The sequence below is a fragment of the Drosophila eugracilis genome, unplaced genomic scaffold, assembly GCF_018153835.1.
Source record: "Drosophila eugracilis isolate 14026-0451.02 unplaced genomic scaffold, ASM1815383v1 contig_2167, whole genome shotgun sequence".
Classification (NCBI taxonomy): domain Eukaryota; kingdom Metazoa; phylum Arthropoda; class Insecta; order Diptera; family Drosophilidae; genus Drosophila; species Drosophila eugracilis.
Window position 1 is genome coordinate 950,357 of NW_024573052.1, and position 18,840 is coordinate 969,196.

The 18,840-nt window shown below is 42.1% G+C and overlaps 3 protein-coding genes across 4 annotated transcripts; 1 reads left to right on the forward strand and 2 right to left on the reverse strand.

The window, feature by feature from the left end:
* The first annotated feature begins 470 nt into the window (after positions 1 to 470).
* On the forward strand, positions 471 to 3,314 carry LOC108103715 (probable peroxisomal acyl-coenzyme A oxidase 1). Its single transcript, XM_017209312.2, has 2 exons — positions 471 to 1,951; positions 2,087 to 3,314. The coding sequence occupies exons 1-2, from the start codon at positions 993 to 995 to the stop codon at positions 3,156 to 3,158; spliced, it is 2,031 nt and encodes a 676-aa protein (XP_017064801.1). The 5' UTR covers positions 471 to 992; the 3' UTR covers positions 3,159 to 3,314.
* Positions 3,315 to 3,389: 75 nt separating this feature from the next.
* On the reverse strand, positions 3,390 to 4,466 carry LOC108103717 (leucine-rich repeat-containing protein 57). The gene has a single exon (XM_017209313.2). It carries the CDS (start codon positions 4,249 to 4,251, stop codon positions 3,535 to 3,537), a length of 717 nt encoding a protein of 238 aa, XP_017064802.1. The 5' UTR covers positions 4,252 to 4,466; the 3' UTR covers positions 3,390 to 3,534.
* A 250-nt stretch (positions 4,467 to 4,716) lies between these two features.
* Positions 4,717 to 14,104, reverse strand: LOC108103708 (innexin inx1). Of its 2 annotated transcripts, XM_017209305.2 has the most exons (7): positions 13,927 to 14,104; positions 13,556 to 13,842; positions 8,228 to 8,682; positions 7,164 to 7,271; positions 6,298 to 6,453; positions 5,874 to 6,226; positions 4,717 to 5,787 (listed from the first exon to the last, which is right to left on the reverse strand). In XM_017209305.2, the coding sequence occupies exons 3-7, from the start codon at positions 8,474 to 8,476 to the stop codon at positions 5,565 to 5,567; spliced, it is 1,089 nt and encodes a 362-aa protein (XP_017064794.1). In that variant the 5' UTR covers positions 8,477 to 8,682; positions 13,556 to 13,842; positions 13,927 to 14,104; the 3' UTR covers positions 4,717 to 5,564. The 2 variants fall into 2 exon arrangements, with proteins under 2 accessions (XP_017064794.1, XP_017064793.1); XM_017209304.2 differs by having other exon boundaries at positions 13,556 to 14,104.
* Positions 14,105 to 18,840: the final 4,736 nt, after the last annotated feature.

The window sequence follows — 18,840 nt, forward strand, 5'->3', positions numbered from 1 at the left end:
TCTACCCGATGAATGGAAAATTTATAGTTTTCTTTAATGTTAACTTTTGTTGATCATTCTTTTGAACTGATAAACGAATGAACAAGAGAGTATAAATTAAATGCGAATATTAAATCCTATTTTAATATAAAGACATTTCTGAATGGTTTATTTTTGGATGTTTAAATATATTTGGCAATGACCTAGAAGGTTATCTTAAGTTTCCGAACCCCGTCATACATTTACCTCTGATTAACAAGCATTAAGCTGATAACAAAAGGCCTGCAAAAATAGAAATAAAACATAAACAAACTATTATGGTCCCAGAAATATTGTTATGGAACCTACCTATGGAAAAATATTGGGCATTTGCTCTCTCTAAACAATATTAAAGAATCAAGGAATAGTCTAGATTATATTTTAATGCTATTCCAGTCCTTTGTTGTTGTCGACGATGACCCAGAAAAAACAAGAAGATAAGACACCACCAGATCACTACGCACTTTGCTCCATCCCGCCATAGGGTGAACCAGCACTTTTAGCAAGTGCAAATCTTTAATAGCAAAGCTTACATTTCAATTTAAACTAACAAGGTCCACCCTCAGCCAGCTCAGTGTACAGTTCAGTGACTCCTATGCAGCAACAACACCGGTTGGGGCAGCCAAAGCCCAGAGAAAAAAAGACAAGCAGTGGTGGCAGGATGATCCAAAGGGGTTTCAATTCTTCATCAATATATGTTGCAATATATTTGATATACGAGAAAACACTCTTCTGAATTTCTAGAGTATTTAAACTTCTGCAAATCTTTCAACATTAACAAGAAGATAACGATAGGGAATCGCATAGATCCCCCCTTAGGACCACGTCTGTGGAGGCCTCGCTCTTATGTTGCGGGCTGCAAAATTGTTTTCTGCAGCCACCGATGCTCAGTGCAATCAAGCAATTCGACCGGAGGAGTTGGGAAGTCTTGGAGGGAAATAAAATTCAGAGAGAGATCGAGAGTTATAGCGATCATGTCTGTGAATGCGGATCTGCAGAAAGAGCGGGCGGCTGCCACTTTGGACAGCGAGGACTTTGCCCGCTGGTGGGCGGGTGGTTCTTCCCAGTTAGAGGAGCGTCGTGCCCTGGATCGCCGTTTCTACGACGATCCTGACTTCGTGGAGCCTGTACATCCGAGCTGTTTGTCCTACAAGGAGCGCTACGAACAGACCATAGCCCGATCCACTCGCTTTTTGGCCAAACTTCGCCAATGGCAGCGGGAAAAGCAGCCCCAACTCGATCTCAGTGTAAACATGCTAAGGGATTTCCGACTGCTCCTTTCCGGATCCCTGGGCACTGGCCTTTTCCAGCAGAGTTTTCCCCTCCGCGTGCACTTCTCCATGTTCATGACCACCTTGTTGAGTCAGGGAACCGAGGAGCAGCAGGCCCAGTGGCTTAATCGATCCTGGCACATGGACGGTGTCCTGGGAACCTATGCTCAAACAGAACTGGGCCACGGCACCTTTGTTCGTGGTCTGGAAACCCGAGCGGACTACGATCCGGAGAGACAGGAGTTCGTCCTGAATACACCCACCCAAAGTTCTTATAAATGGTGGCCCGGGGGATTGGGTAACACCGCTAATGTGGCCATTGTTTTGGCACAGCTTTATGTGAAAGGAAAGCACTATGGCCTGCAATCATTTTTGGTGAGGATTCGGGATGAGAGCACCCATGAGCCGTTGACTGGCGTCGATGTGGGTGATATAGGACCTCGTCTGGGTGGAAATGGCGTAAATAATGGTTTCCTGGGGCTCCACGATGTGCGCATACCCCGCACTCAAATGCTGATGAAGAACGCCCAGGTTTTGGCTGACGGAACCTTCGTCCAGGGAAGGCCGCCATTACTCCTCTACGGAACGATGGTCTATGTGCGGGTCATTACCCTTAAGGATGTGCTCTTTGGATTGCTGCAGGCAGCCACCATCGCCACCAGGTAAATATAAAACTATAATAGGCTTATCTATAGTCTTTTGTTTTTAACTCCGAGTCATCTTGGGAGTGTTTATCAAAGAACTGGATTATCTTTTTATTTACTTTAATGATGTGTTTACCTTTGTCTATCACTCAGGTATTCCGTGGTGCGTCGCCAGAGCAGGATTGATGGAGATCAGCCGGAGGTTTCGATTTTAGATCATGTCACACAGCAGGCAAAGATCCTGCCGCAGATCGCCCGCGGTGTATCCTATCGCTTGGTGTCCGAATGGCTGTGGCGCTTCTATGAGCAGGTGCTGCGGCAGCTAGAGGATGAGGGTAGGGGAGGCGTAAATTCGCTGCCGGAGTTGCATGCACTGAGTTGCTGTCTGAAGGCAGTGGCCACCGATGAAGCCAGTCAGGGAGTGGATATATTGCGAAAGAGTTGCGGTGGCCACGGATTCCTTTCCTCGGCCAACTTCGATAGCATCTATGGTCTGACCGCTGCCGCCTACACCTACGAAGGGGAATATACGGTGCTATTGTTGCAGACAGCTCGCTTCCTGATCCGCCAGTATGTGGAAAGCTTGAAACGGAAGGTGCTGCCCTACAGTGTCTCATATTTGAGAGATACATCTCGTCTTGTTTGGGGCAAGAATCTGACTGCGAATTGTGTGAGAGCCCTGGAAATTTCCGCCATGGAACAGGTGCGTCATGCCTGGCAAACCCAAAAAACTCATCAATCCAAGGCGAGTGCCGAGATGGCCAGCAATCTGTCAGGAAGGCAGCTATCATCATGTGCCGTTGCCCACGCCCATGCTTTCTTCACGCGGAATGCTCTGGATGAATTGGAGAGCCTACGAAAACAGGGTGCCCTTAGCCCGGACGTATCCCTTATATTAGGCCAACTAGTGGAACTCTTCGTCTTCGATACATTCCTGCGACAGTCGGGCTGTGTGCTCCGGTGGAATAATGGTATCAATGGCACCCAGCTGCGCTTCGTGGAGCGTCGCTATGAGGAGTTGCTAGCCAAGCTCCGTCCCAATGCGGTGGCTCTGGTAGATGGCTTCGACTTTCACGATCGTGTTTTGGGTTCCACGCTGGGCTGTTATGATGGTCGGGTCTACGAACGACTTATGGAAGAGGCACGCCGAAATCCGGTTAACCAAGAGCCAGTCAATTCGTCTTTCCACAAACACCTGTTGCCCATGATGCGGGGAAAGCTGTGATAAGGGGGTTGGCTTGTCCTCTTTCTTTAACATTTTTTTTTTCATATCTCTTACGTTATCCACTGGGGTTTACTTCGAATTGGTTTACTGAAGATTGTCCTCTGCTGATTTGAAATCATAATTCTTATTATGAATAAAATATTAATGGTTTTTGTATATTCATCTCCATCCGTACATAAACATCTCCATTAGGGATCTCCACTTACCCTTCGAATGATTAGCTTTCCTTGCTGTAGTTGTCTTTTTTCGATTTATTCATAACGATTACACTGAAGGCATATAGAATTAAGCTATTAAATTAGTTTACGCTGATAAATATTCTGGGATGCACACAAAAAAAAAGGACAGTGGGAATGGGAGATCCTCCGTATGGGATCTAGAACATCTTCTTCTTGACCGCCGTATAGCGCTCCATGTAGACATCGTAGCCATCAAGGTCTGTGAACTGCTTGGAGTTGAACAGATTGCCGTCGACGGCCAGGTTACAGATCTTTGAGTCCTTGAGTATCCTGGGCGTGAAAGCAGTCGCCTGCAGGCAGTTCTCCTCAAGCCGCAGGGTCTTTAGCTTGGGACACTCGGCAACGTCCTCCGCTAGCGAGGATATTTGGTTCTGATTCATGTTAAGCTCGGTTACATAAAGTCCACCCACTTCAGAGGGCACCTCGGTGATCTTGTTCCTCGAGAGATCAAGAACATCCAGCTGCTTTAGTCCGCATAGCATGGATGGGAACTCCTTCAGCTGGTTGTTGCTCAGGTTCACGGTCTTCAGGTGACTGCAATTGGCCAGGGTTTTGGGCAACTTCGTCAGTAGATTGTCCATTAGCAGGAGCACCTCCAGCTTGGCCAGTTCTCCCACCACTTCATTAAGTTCCACCAGTCGATTGCCACTGAGATTAAGGTGCTTCAGCAGGGTCAACTTGCCCAGCTCATCGGGCACTCGTTCAAATCGATTCTCAGAAAGATCCAATGTCTTCAAGACATTCGGATAGGCCTTCAGCTGGGGAGGGAACTCCTGTAGCCGCTGCAGGGATATCTTCAGGATTCCCGTCTTCTGCGCCGTCTCCAAATGTTGTTTAATCTGCTTGTTGCCCATCTTGCAATGGTTCCCTTAAGGCTTTGCTAGGTGGGTCGGTTGACTGATGACTAATCCTGGCCCCAAACTCTTTGTGGGCGTTGCTTTTTGTCCTGGTCTTCTTGCGTTTTATAGCAAACCAAAACACTCTTAATATCTAATTAACTTTTTATTTATTTATTTTCCTTCTTTAATCGATATAAGAAGGCGTGATTTCATATCGAATACGATTTTATCGAGTATCTTTCGGATGTAGTTGCGCCCATTAAAAATATACTAAACGTAAATCGTGCACCAAAATCCAATAAGAATAGGATTGGAACTGCGACAAATGTACCTTTTGGAACTTTGCTAAGCTCTTAGCGTTTCCATAAACCATGTGGGCGGTTAGTAGAGACGTCTGTTTAAAATTCCATTGACAAGTTTTCCATTTTGATTTTCATTTGGAAATGTATTTAATTTTGAAGCAAAAAGTACACATTTAAATTTTCGCCAGTTGTAAAAAGATTTTTATTTTATATCATATTTTAGTTTCATATAAAACCTTAGCAATTTTCGCCTAAAACTACACAATAAACTTAACATAGCGCATTTTATTCTCTTCAGTTTTCCCCAAAAAAAAACTATTCATATGTTTCAAACGCTTCCGATGGAAATCTAGACATTAGTATTATATGAAAGACTCAAAGCAATATTTATTTGTTATTATATTATCGGTTTCTTCCGAAGCGTCCAAACATTACGCCATCATCTCGTGCAAAAATATGATCTCTTCTGATTTCTTTTGGGGGGATTCAATTTCTTGTTTTACGATGTCTATTTATAAATAAGAACTAGGCATTAAATTAGATTTTAAAATTAGGAAAAAAAATGATTTTGTTTGCAAAAAAAAACACAAGGAAAATCTCATCTCATTTTTGTTTTTGTTGTTGGTTTTTGTCTTGTTATAATTGATGGAAAATCAAATCAAAAAAATCAAAATAAAATAAAAGGGATTGTCTTTTCTGCCAAGCGATTCGAGTTGTGATCATTGATTAATTCATGTTAATGATAGCTTAGGGGGGGTTTGGGAGTGGGAGAAGGCAGAGGGAGAGGTTCAAGGGTCAGGGCTTAATCACAGAACTACCAAAGGGGCGTCGGGGCATGGCTCTGTCCTGGTATTTAGTTTCAACTAAGTAGTATGATTTGTGCTAAATAAAAATAAAAAATAATCCAAAATAGAATTTGGAATTTGGGGCTTTCAGTTTCGGACAAAATATGATGGGGGACTTGTAGGCAGGGTACTTGATATATCATAGGGCATATCGGGGCATCTCGTTACTGGTTCTGGGGGTCTACTTGGCACGGTCGTGCTTGGAGGGCTCCACCTGCTTGGCAAACTCGCTCATCACGTCCTTGTAGATGACGGGGTCGAGATTGCGGCCCAGCATATAGATGAGCCACCAGTCGCCAATGTCCAGTTTCCGGGACAGCGAACGACAGATCTCCATCGGAATCATTCGGTTGCGGGCGTTCAGTAGGCGAGGCCGGAATTTCGGCATGAAGATGATGCAGCCACTGCAAAAGATACATTTTAAAGATTTTAAGAAACCATTTTAAGTGCTGTTAAATGTCTAGTTTTGGTAGCTTGCTTTGCCTCTTACCGGAACACTATCAGTCCGATGAGCAGGACGAGCAGAATCCAGAACCAAAACCAGATAAACACGTAGGTCTTCTCGTTCACAATGTTCAGCGGCAGGATGCAGAGGGAGTCGTGCTTCTGGAGCGAACCGGAGGCACCATACTTGTGGAAGGTGCACTTGGTGACCCGGGGGAAGACATAGACCATGGGATCCACCCTTTGCTCCTGCGGAACATCCGACAGTTTCATTATATTGGTGCCGTACGAGAGGAACTCGCCGTCGAAAAAGCGATTCATCAGATACATCTGTACGATAATGTTAATGCAGCAGAGAACCTCGCAGGCCCAATAACGAATGGCGTACAGCTTATGGCGCTATTTTGGGGGTACATAGAAATTCAATCAGTCTGGGAATCAGTTGGATAGTTGATAGGCCTATCACTTACCTTAACGTGCTTGATCAGATAGTCCAGCAGGGCATCGCGTTTCGCCTCCTTCTCCTCGCGGGTGCAGATCGTGATATTCAGGCCCATCACAATCATGCGCATGAGGCCGCCCTCGAACTTGTTCCACAGGAACTTGGGCGTATAGCAGGCCATGGCCTAAAGCAAATATAAACATTTACCGTAGTTAATAGACAACTTTTTATTTATAGTAGGAAAACACATGGCAATAGAGCAGGGATCTGTTTCAGCAAACATTTTGTATTGGAATCTGTCGAAGCAATTGACACATTGCTGTTGAAGTTGCTGCTTTTGTAATTGCCACTGTTGGCTGGTGTTGCCCGTGCTGTTTAGCAAGTCATTAATTATATTTGGTATTTCACAAGTTCGAAGAGCTTTCCTCATTTGTTTCCGTCTCTTGGGCAATACAATGACCCATAGCCCAGGCCCAGTCGATCACAGACACCAGTCAAAGTACACAGTAAGAAATGGCAGTCAATCAAGATGTTCTTTAGTAGTAAAGAGTTTGCTGATGAGGTGGATTGACCTAACACTAATCTTGTGTAAATTCCTCTCAGTGTATGTAGCACTCCCCTATAGCTCCCCATATATAGCCACGCATGCCACGCTTTCAATTGAACTTAATTGGAGCGATTGCCTCTGCCTCGGCGAATCGAGACCACAAGCAACGTGGACACATCAGTGCAGAGAAAGAAATTAGGGGAACCTTCAGGAGATCTTAATCTTCAAAAACAAACAATCGAAAGGTGTCAAAATCTAAGTACTCATGTCATACAGAGGCGATAATTGCTGACTGTTATTATCAAGTTCATGTGAGGACTTACTCAAGGGGAAAGTGAAACACTTACCTGGAAGAAGAGGACGAAGCAGACCCACTGGTAGTAGGTGTAGTACTTCTTGGCATCCTCATCGCCGAAATCATTGGCCACACCGGGATGAGCAACCTCACGACCAACCTGCAAGCATAAGAAATGATCAAGAATTGTTAGTCTACAATATTTAGTAAGATTAGGCCTGTAACCTAGACGCGACCTGTCACCTCTTAGAGGCCCCGCATGGTTTCCCTGATTTATTCCGCCCACTCACTCCGCTCCGTTTACTAAGTTAGTTAGTTAGTGCGACTTGGCAGGTAATTTGATCGGTTAAACTGCCAAAAACGAAATATATTTCCACGAAATCGTGGAGTAGGGAGTTATCAGGCTGTTTCCTGCCTGGCATGAAATATGAGCCAATCCCCCACATGAGCTACGCACCGAAAGAAAATGAGGGGTGTTAAGATATTGTAAACATACTCGTACAAATATGATATGATAGTAATGTGATCTTGAGTTGGGGATCATCTTGATATAGATCTTATCCTAAGAGAATAAAAGTGACTTTGAGCTTCTTAAATTGATCTCTGATCTAAAGATTTTCTTGCAGTGTTAGGGGACACTGGAGTTCCACCCGTGGAGAATTCAATTTCGGTTTTTTTTGGTTTTGGTGTTTTGGGTTTTGTTTTTGTTTTTGTATTTTTCCCACTACTACAAGCGATTGTAGAAATCGCAGCCCGCAGCAGAAAGGAGGAAGAAGCAGACAACGCCCAGTTTATAATTGCTTTATAGGCCGGGCATGAATTATGTGTGTGTACTACACACACCACATATCATCGTATACCTTCGTTTATCCAAAGGGCCGGACGTGTCCCGCGTACAGAAAACTTGACAGGCAGGCAAAAAGCAAAAAAAAACAACACAAAGCTAAGAATAATGAAGGGGGATGGGATTGAAGGGGCTCTGCAGTAGATGGGAAAACAATTTTAATTATTCTCAATCTGGATCAAAGAGGAAGTGCCCAAAGAGGAAGGCTTAAACTAAAGGGGGGAGGATAGTGGGGCAAGTCTAAAGACCCAATCTTTCTATCCTAGACTCACCTGTCTACGGAAAGCGTCCGGCATGGTGAAGGTACTGTGGATCCAGCAGAACGTGTTGACCACGTGCGGCGGAACGCCACTGACAATGCAGCTGATCGGCTGGCCAACATATTGGGTGGCGGTGATGATCAGACTGCAGGTGAGCAGGAGCACCGTGGTGAAGGAGTTGTGCAGCCGGAAGACGGCGTTGTCCGTCTGGATGTCCTGCCATTTGAGGTAGCTCTTCAGGCTACCCAGCAACTTATACATCTTGGCACAGTTTGGGTCTCGGTGGGTGAATCAGCAGGATTCTTCTCCTGATCTTTGGGAGCTTCTCTCGTCTCCTCCGTCGGCAGTGTCGTTGGTCCTCTCAAAAGAGGATAAACCCTGTTAGGCTAGGCGTGCTTTTAACTTTCTCTTGCCGGTTCTTGACTTGTTGCGAGTTCTCTTGCCCTTCAACCTTCGATGCATATCAACTGGAAGTAAATAAAAATAAATAGATCAGTTTTATTTTTAGATTTCCCTTTAATAGAACAAAATCAAATTGATATTCATTGCATCTAATTTATTTACTGTGTAGGTAAACTAGGCAAACACTAGACTGCTATCTCGGTTAGGGGGAAAGTACACATCGCTGATTGGAGGCGACAAGCAACACCTAGCAATTGAAGTTCGCCGAAATGTGTAGGTCTGGGCTTCTGATTGATAAATGCGCAGAGCGTGAGTATTTTGGCATAAATCAACATCAACTAATAGAATCTTGAGACGGTTTCAATTTCAATTAAAGATACATACAGCTCAGCTCAGCCCTCTCTCTCTCTCTCTGTCTCTCTGTCAGCTGGGAAAATTGATGCGCCATTTAAATAGCCAATTGCCATTTGCTCCACTTGCCTGTGTGGCCCACTGGCATCCGAGACCACTCCGGGCTCGGGCTTGGCTTTAGGTTCTTTCTTCTGCCCGGGTACTATATACTATCTATCTATCTGGGGGCAATGCACCTCCAGTGGCTCTGGCTCCTCTCGCGATCTTTGTGCAACGCATTTGACCCAAGCGCCACTGGGAGACCCCGTCTCAATTATGTTAAATCGTTGCGGGTTCTTTGTCTTGCGGAGAGTCTTCTCCTCGACATTCAGTCCATTCCTACAGTTTTTCACTAAATTGCCTATCAACCTAATTTAATGACTAATGAAAGGTGTTTATTTCAAAGGTCCTAATCCTGTTTTTGGACAAAACAATGCTAATGTTAGCCTTTATCAAAAATACAAAATTTTCAAAACTTGCAAAACCAAGGTTTTTCCCCCCAAAGGTGACAGTGTTATGTCCATAACTTAGCCAATAATGGTCAGAATATAGAATGGAATACCTCGTTGAGCTCGTAATTTGATTTTTAACAAAACTGGATTCCCACCTTGAAATGTAAAAATTTTCAACATTTTCATAAATTTTGATGATGTTACTTACCCCTTACAAAAAAATCAAAAAATTACCAAAAAATCAAATTCCCAAAATCATCAAACGAATGATAGGGAAAGTTTCTTGTGGTCGTTAGCTTCACAAAACAGTCTTCATTTTAGCTGTGCGTCTTGTTTTGACCAAGTTATAGGTATAAAGCAGATAAAACAAGGCTGCATTTTCTGTCAGAAATCATAATCCCGATTTTTGCTTCTTAATAATCAGAAATCTTCCCACCACAAACTCAAAAGTGGTCCAAATATAGAATGTCATATATCAATGAGCTCGTAATTGAAATTCCAACAAAACTGTATTCACAGTTTAAAATGTAAAATTTAAGCCATTTTTCGCAAGAAAAGATGGTGTTTTACCCCTTATCGAAATTTGAAATTCTGTTTATCCCGATTTTCCCCTCAGAATGACAGTTTTAGGCTCATAACTAAGTCAATGATGGTCCAAATGTGGAATGCCATACCTCGTTGGATTCGTTTTTAAATTTCCAACAAAACTGCATTCGCAGCTAAAAATCTTGATTTTGTCCATTTTTAGCCAAATTTGATGATGTTACCCCTTATAGGAAATTTAAAATCCGATTTATCCCTTTTTACCCTACAAATTGGTAGAATTCTTCTCATAACTCAGCCAATATTGGTTCAAATATGGAATGTAATACCTCAATAAGCTCGTATTTTGATTTCCAAGAAAACTGCATTCATAGTTTGAAAAGTCACATTTTAGACATTTTTAGTAACAATTGATGATGTTACCCCTTACAGAAAAATCGAAATTTGGGCCAAAATTAAAAATCCAAAAATCACCAAACGAATGATGAGGAAAGTTACTGTTGGTTGTTAGATTCACAAAACAGTCACTCTTTTAGCTAAGCGTCTGATTTGGGCGAAGTTAGAGTCAAAAACTCGATAAAAATATTGAAAATTTGGGTCAAAATTCGTAATCCCCATTTTTGGGATAATAATTATAATTATTTCTTCCAAAACATTGCGTAAAGTAGTTCAAATATGGACCTTTCTACACCAATAAATTCCTAATAAAAATTCCAATCGAACAACAAATTCCGATTTTTGATGAAACACTAAAAACGTAAGCAAACTTCACGAGATGTTGGCCCCCTCAAACCCCTCTATTAGCCCAGTCCGTACATAAATTGGCTCCTTCCCGTCGCACCCCTTTGTCATAGCCCCCTCAACGCTTCGCTGGCTTTGGCTTTTGCTTTTGAAGTTGCAGTCAAATAAACAATGGCCCTCCGCCCACCGCCCACATCCTCCTGCCATCCCTACCATTTCCACATTTCAACACACATGCAGTTGGCACTTGTTGTTGTTGATTTTCTTTCGGTTTTCCTAGGCATTTTCATTGCCAAGGCCGTGGGGACCATGGACTGCAAGTGTTGCCAGCCAGAAGTTGATAGTCGCGGATTTTGTGGAATTTTCGCCGTGCAAATTGCAATTTGTTTCGGTTTCAAAAAGGGGGGAGGCTAGTTTTAGGTGTCAGCTCTGGCAATTGTTTTGCTAAAAGGTCGTCGCAGCTGCATTAATGTTATATACGTGCCGCCGCTTGACAATCACCTTTTTTTGGAACACCCTAAAAAGAGGGGGATGTGCAATGATTTCCTTAACAAAGTTATGTAACTTCAAAATACCAATTTATGCAGTTTTCCTAATTAAGAAACATCTCTCAGAAACAGCAAAAACCTGACATTTGAAGTGGAAAAGAGAAAACGTGTAGCTAACTAGCCCTTCGCTTTCATAATTTTTAGTGACTGTTTCACTCAGCAAATTTATTTAGTCGTTTAGTTTGCTATTGCAAATGTCGGGTCTTCTAAAAGCTTTAACATGCTTAACCTTAACATGAATACAAACAGCGCACGAGAACTGCAACGGCAACAGCAACAGCAATTGCAATGGCAATTGCAAGTGCAATTGCAGTTGGAATCTGAGTGGTTGTTGTTGTTTTTTTTTCTGTGGGAGTCTGTCTCTTGAAGTTGTGACGTCAGCTTAATTGCATTCGACTGTACAGCGAGCTGGGTTGATTCATTTTCATTAGGGTTTGCCTGGTGTTGTTTTATTGGGTTTTTGTTCGGTTTCGGTTAGCAGCTGGTCACCAGAGCGGAAGTTGCCCTTCGGGTGTGCGTGTGTGCGAATCACTAGGGGTGACATCGAAAAGAGTCACGACTCACGGACAGGATATGGCTAATATAGGGATATGGCTATGGCTAAAGCCGTGGTAAGGTGTCTCAAAGAAGATGGCTCATAAAGCTTATTTGGAAACGTAAGCAAATTTGATAACCAGTTTCAAACTTTTATTAAAAGGTTCTTATAGTAAAAATGGTTAAAGAAACACAACAACAAGATCGATAGTTATCGCCTCACGCTGTCATCGCTAGCGATCTATTTACGCGGCAGCTGGCCCAGAACAAAACCTTTTTGGTCATCCACTTCTGCGGCTAGTAACTTAGCATGCAACTTAGGGAGGATCGGATAGGTTGGGATCGTTAGAATGGAGAAACCACAACATAGCGTGCTCATAATAGGGATACGGCAACCAAGAGTGGGAAAGAAAGGTAGTAAAGGTAGTCAGAGGGTATAGAGTATACGGTTCCCACTAGAACGTGCTCCTCCCCCATTTGATTCCCTGATTGGAGACACATGCTCAAAAACAATGAGTCGCCACTGTTCTGCGTCACTTAAATTGACCATTTCCGTTTGGACGGGGGCAAGAATGTGTAGATGGGGAAGGGGTGGGCCAGGTGGAGGGGGGGTCTGTCATCTTTGGGATGCCAAGAGGAGAGATGCCATAGATGTCGCCGAACCCGTCAGACTGGCTACTTCTGAGGTAAGCCGATACACGACAAAAAACTATGATAACTCCTTGTTTTGGGTATTATAAAAGTTATAGGTTTGTAGAATAAGGGATATATAGAAATCGGAATCATCACCTTAAGCATCTATCAAAAAAGTTCAGAATATATCTAAATTATATGGCCTTGCTGTGTGAAGTTTTTTTCTGTGTACATAAAACACGAAAAATGATGAAGCGGGAAGTTTCATGGAAAATAATGAGGAAACGAAAGAAAAGAGGGGGGATACAGGTGAGGGGATCATGGGAAAGGGGGAGCTAATAAGAGGTACATCAAAGAGGAAATGAAAAGCAGGCAGGAAAAAGAGAGGTCCATCAGAGCTAAGGAAAATCTGAGAATTAAGAAGAACAACAAAGGTTGTTTTCATTTTAAGACAACTTTAAAAGAGTTACTTATCATCTTTAAACTTCAGATCTTTCAGTTTGAAATTATAAACTGTGGAAACTATACTTCCATCATTACAAGATGAAATAATGCTGATCATTATCAAGAGAAATACTACTAGACAATGTCTATGATTGTTTTCGCAATATCAGTTTTAAAGATCTTTCAGGTGCTACAGAAGAATCTGTTAAGTCAAGTATTTTTCTCATAAACAGAAACTTCTGTTTGGTGTTAAGAACTGCTAGCATAAATGATACTCTGTACAATAGCCATTTGAGAGCCAAACTTAATGGCAAAGAATTGGTATCAGCTGACTTCTGTCAACCTCTGATCAAATCCAATTGGCTCAAATGGGCCTTAATCAAAGTAACGCTCCAAGGCTGGCATCTCGCTTAATCTCGGGAGATTATACTATAGTTATACAACTAATTTGGACGTCTATACCTCTGTCCCTGTCGCCCAGCTGGGCTTTCTCGTTCTTCAGAAGTCAACGGTGTTATTCGAAAGCTCGGCTCGAAAGCTTCTTCTCTTACTTAGACAGCTTTCGTTGGCGAGATGAGGAATGCATTCTTATATTTTTCACTAGTTTGTATTGGTTTTTTTTTTTAAATATATTCGTGTGATGATAAACTTACGCAGAATTCCGTTGTCTTTTTAGGCTCTTCTTCTTCTGGCTTTCTCGTTTTCGTTTTCTTGGGTTTATTGTAAGATTTTTTTGTCACAGCATGGCTTGCGTGTGTTTGTTTTGGGACTGCTTCTTCTTCTTCTTCTTCTTATTTTTTGTTTTATTTTTCGAATCAGCTGCCAGGTGGCCGTAGAATTTGCATGGAACAGGTACTGAATGCAGCAAATCAATGCCTTGAATCAATTTATTTTCCAAAAATCTGTTTTCAAAATACAAAAAACCGCGCACACACACTCACTGCAAAAAATAACCAACGCAAAACGGTAATTCTCAAAAAAAAGTAAGATGTAGTTTAGTTTTTAGAGAACTGTCTGCTCGTACTTCCTATATCGTATATGGGGATTCCTTTTAGATTTTCGCTGGGTGTTTCTTGTGATTTTCGAACGTTTTTTTTTTGTAATTTTCCTGTGTTTTTTTCGAGCGCCGCGTAGACGCTCGCAATGGCTTTTGTAGCACGCTGTCGCCGTCGCCGTCGACTGCCGCTTGGTTTTCAAATTTCACAGCAAAACTCAAAACCCATTCCATTCTCATTCCATATCCCATTCCGCGCCATTCCGCTCTCCATTTTCAAGCCGTGCTCTCTCGTTTGCTCGCTCACTCGAAACAGCTGCTGGCGAACAGAGAGTGCAAACGCAGAGAGGCATTTCAGTTTCTGTTTTTAATACTCTCTTTTTTGAAACTCTCTCTTTTGTGGCCACTCTCCTGCCACCGCTCTCCACATTTGTTTATTTAAACGAATTAAGCCTTAAATTAAACTGATCGCTAACAATGAACTAAAATTGGAGCAGCAATTGCCCAGGAGATATACTTTTTCCAACCCCTCTGCAAAAGACTGAGCCCCCTTTCTTATTTCCATTACTTAACTCGACTTCTTTTCCTGCTTGGCTGACTCCAATTTTGTTTTTTCTTCACTTATTTTCGTTCGTTTTGGCCCTTTTTGTTTGGCTTACGAAAAGGTAAGGAAAAACTTGAAATTCTCAATATCTGCACTGCGAGAAATGGTCTAAGGGGTTTTCATATGATCTTGGAAAGGTAATAAAAGATGTTTCTAAAAAGTAACAAAAAAAGTAAATCACACTCCGCGAAAAATATACTAGAGGTCTTGAAAAGTAGATTTAATATACGTATGTAGCTCTCAAAATATACCAATTTCTTATAACTGCATAGAAGTGGAGGAAGAAATGGTCTAGGAACTGGTCCAAGAAGTGAGCTCATCCAAAAATTAAAGATGCATTATTCAAAATAAACCTGATTTTGGAAACGATTTATGAATACACAAAGCATTTATTAACATGAAAAGAGAAACTTTCAATTCCAACTGATTGTAAAAATTCCAAAGCGTCAAAGATCATAACTCATATAATGATCGTTAAATAATTATAACTGATTGATGGATGGTCGTAATATTTGATTAAAAGCCTTCGAAAGTATGTACAACATGTAAGAGTTCTTTATAATGGTAAATCATGTTTTGGAATTGTATAATAGATCTTAAGATCCCGTCTGGACTCGTTTGTTTATTTTATACTGAATTGCGAATTGAATTTTCCTTGTCTCAGCATGGGTTTCTCGGGATGCCTTGATAGATCTCGGCAAGAACGTGTTTGGCGTCGAAAACCGAGTGATATCGGATCCGACTGTTGACTAAATCTTTCGGCGTGTGCGCTCGGTCTGTCAGTCAGGCATTGAGTCAGTTAGTCAATTGGCCAAACCAACCATTATGCCCCTCAATAATATATGGTCTGATCTCAAATTACAGTTATGTATGTCTTTATACGACAAATGCCAGGGTGTGTGGGGAGTGCTTTTGGCATTGCAACCGCATTTCGGCCTGGATTCCCCCGCCCTTTTAGCTGGTTTTGTCTTACGTTTCGGCCCTAAAGAAATCGGTCGTGTCCCCATACCATCCCTATCCCTATCTCCATCTCCATTGTATCATGCGGCGAGTTCGTGTTGCTTTTAATTTTAAATTAAGGTTTTTTTCGGGCTCGCTCGTCTTGACATGGCCTTTTTATGGGCCCACAATAAACTGCGCACTTTCGGGCATACAAAAAGAAATCAAAACCCCCAAAAATAAAAAAAAAAGTCAAGAGGTAGGGAAAAATGTTAAGTGCGTTGTCATTGCCACGGACATGAGAAGCGAGTAAATGGAGCTCGAATTGTAGCTTTGTGAGCGGGTCTTACAAAAGCCTGAGATTTTGGAAAGACGACTAGAACTACACACTCTTAGAATATTAACTTCAAAAAGGAGTGATCGAAAAGCTATATAGTATATACCTATAACCTTTGATAACAGTTGTCCGTTTAAGAGAGTTGTCCGTATATCCTATATTTTGAGCATAAAAGTTAATGGCATTATCAATAGTGATAGCTCTGCGAGTCTGAAACGTAGGATAATGTTTGTTCTTGACTCTGTCTGCCTCTGTTTGATATTTACACTTAAATCGAGTCGCACATGTGCAATTAAATGTCAGCAAACATATATGCTCTTCATACAAACTGTACCCACACGAAATGCCGAAAACATGCGGACAAAGGTATCATTGGTGGTACCTTTCACTTGGCCAAGTGTCACGTCTGTCGCAATCGGTCCATTAACCACACGCCCCCTTATCCCTGCCCTCTGGCCGCGGCCATAAAAGTACTCGAACCAGGTATCGTTGGTATCGATATCGGCGGACATGTGTATGTACGTGAGCAGGAGCACGAACGTTGATTTATATTTATCTCAGTGTGTCTCGCCATGGACCCTCCTTCAAACCAAAAACCATCTCTCTCTCTCTTTAGTGGTAAAAACTCTCTTTACGTACGCGAAACTCGCTTTCTCATTTGTGCAAATCTCATTTTTCGCAGCAGCTGCTCCTGTTTTTGCAACTTCCTTTTTGAGTTGCTTCCTTAAAAGAGAAGAGAAAAGGGGATGGGGCAGAGAGAGAGAGCACAAAAACGAGTGAAATAAGGGGGTTGGTATAGAGGGGGGTTGCAGCCTCCTTTTATGTCTGGCTTTTTGTACACAGAGAAAAATACGATCAAAGATCGTGAAAGGAATAACTCAAAGTTAACTCAATGTTAGATCATAAAGTATTATGGAAAATATATACCTTTTCCCCTTGTGTACCCTGCCTACATTATCGAACAAGTATAAAAACAATTCGCTGAACGTTGCACGATCGACGATCAAAAGGAGTCTTCTGGAAAATACTTGAAGGCAAAGGGTGGGTCGGCGGAACCCAGCATCCCGTAAGGGTTCTATAAATAGAGCGAGACCTGGCATATGTTTTCGAGTAAACGGAGATCGTCAATGTCCGTGGTACTGGAATTCATCAGGCAGGCTGGAGGTGCTATAAATAGGGCTACTTTTAGAGGGAAATTAGCACGAAGAATAAAGATCCCCAGCACGATCGTTAAAGTTTCTGAAGAAGAGTAATTTCAAGGAAATGATCGAAAAAACCTTACTTAGTATCCAAAAGTATAATTGTACCTTAAGATTTGAGAATCTGTACTGAAGATTGTAAACCTACAGTAGTCGTAATAGTCACATACAAGTATGTTTAAAGGCCTAACCATATCACTAGCTGATTAATTTCTTCCAACATATTTCTTCATTTCGCTTAATTGACCTTTGGCACCTCTTCAATTTTTTATGTATGCAAGCCCAGCATTGCCTTCTAAATGATCATAAAGTGATCGATTTGACAAACATGAAAAGTACATTGACTTATCTTCAAGAGGCCTACCCTCGCATTCCAACCAAAATTCTCAAGATAGATCCATTAAAATAACCGAAAAACGATCTTAGAAACATTTAAACGTCTAAGCGATCTCCCAGTCTACTCATATAGCACTTGACTTTTTCCCCTCCTTCTATCTACTACCGATCCCCTGAAGAACAAGCATTTTTCTGATCGTTAATGACCAATGAAAATCATGTTCAGAGGAACCCCGACTTGGGATTGTAATGAGGTGGAAACACGAGGGCGCAAGTGCGGATCGCAATGACTCAATGCCGAATGGTCGGTTATAATGTGAAATTGCTTACCTTCTGGCAGCATTCCAATCTTGGCCACTTCGATACTGAATACTGAAGATACTGGATGTATAACTAAGTATATATCGGCCCAAAACGAGAAAACCCGCTTGGCTTTCAATTACCAAGTCGTGGGCTTGGCTTGGCTTGGCTTTTTCGTGTGCTGGCCAATGGGTGGTGGGGTACTGGTATACTTGATCGGTTGACAATGCTCCCGGTCTCGCTCTCTCTTCCCGAAGATTCTCGAGTCGAAGAAGCAGTAGGAGAAACGCAAAAAGAAGTTGAATGCCCTCGTTTTGGTTTGGAGTTGCCCACTCCACGAAAATGAAACAAGAATGTGAGGGCACTCTGGGGATTCGAATCTTGATACACCCTAAAGAGTTCGATACAAAAATATTGGACTACGCATGTGTTTTCCCAGTCGTATATATGGAGATCTTTAGGGTATTGATTATCTTTTGATAATTTTAAGATTCTATATAGTCAATTTCTAACCTTAAAACATTTTTAAGGAAAAGAATATAAATCATAAATACAAACCTAATGCAATAATCGTAATACCCATTTTGGGTGAGTGTATGGTAAAACCACCTAAGAAAGCATACCAAAAATGCCAACACAAGCCATCAACTTGGGAGACAAAGCAGAGGAACAAAGGCAAAGTATCTTTGTATCTGTATCTGAACGCTCTGGGTCTGTGTGAGCCCGTTTGTTTGTTTTTTATGCTCTACGCGTCACGTACTAAGTGCCTTTTACCTGTTGCTGGCTGCACAACAAGTTTCAGGTGGGGTCAAAGCCGATAACCGATGGGCCCGGCGATAGCGATTGCCGATTAGCGACTGCCAGGGCGCCGGCCAAGGATATATTTATGATACATATAAATCTAGCCCTAGAGCTCTAGCCCTGTTGCCTGGCAACCGGTTTGGCTAACAACAAAGAAGAAGAAGAGCCCGAGGTGAGAGAGCAAAGTAAGCGCCAGTGATGCCAAAAGTATTTAAACTGGCCAAACTCTGAAGCCACGTACTTATCATATTAGGTCATATCATGTTCATTTGTTATCAACTATGTGGTCAAAATCCTGAAAATATGCCTATGGTGATTATCATGATATTGATGTCTAGACCACTGAAATCGACTAGCTTTAAAATAAAGCATCAAAATTGATTGGCTGACCTAAGCTGACCTTATGGCATGGATAGATATTTCTAAAT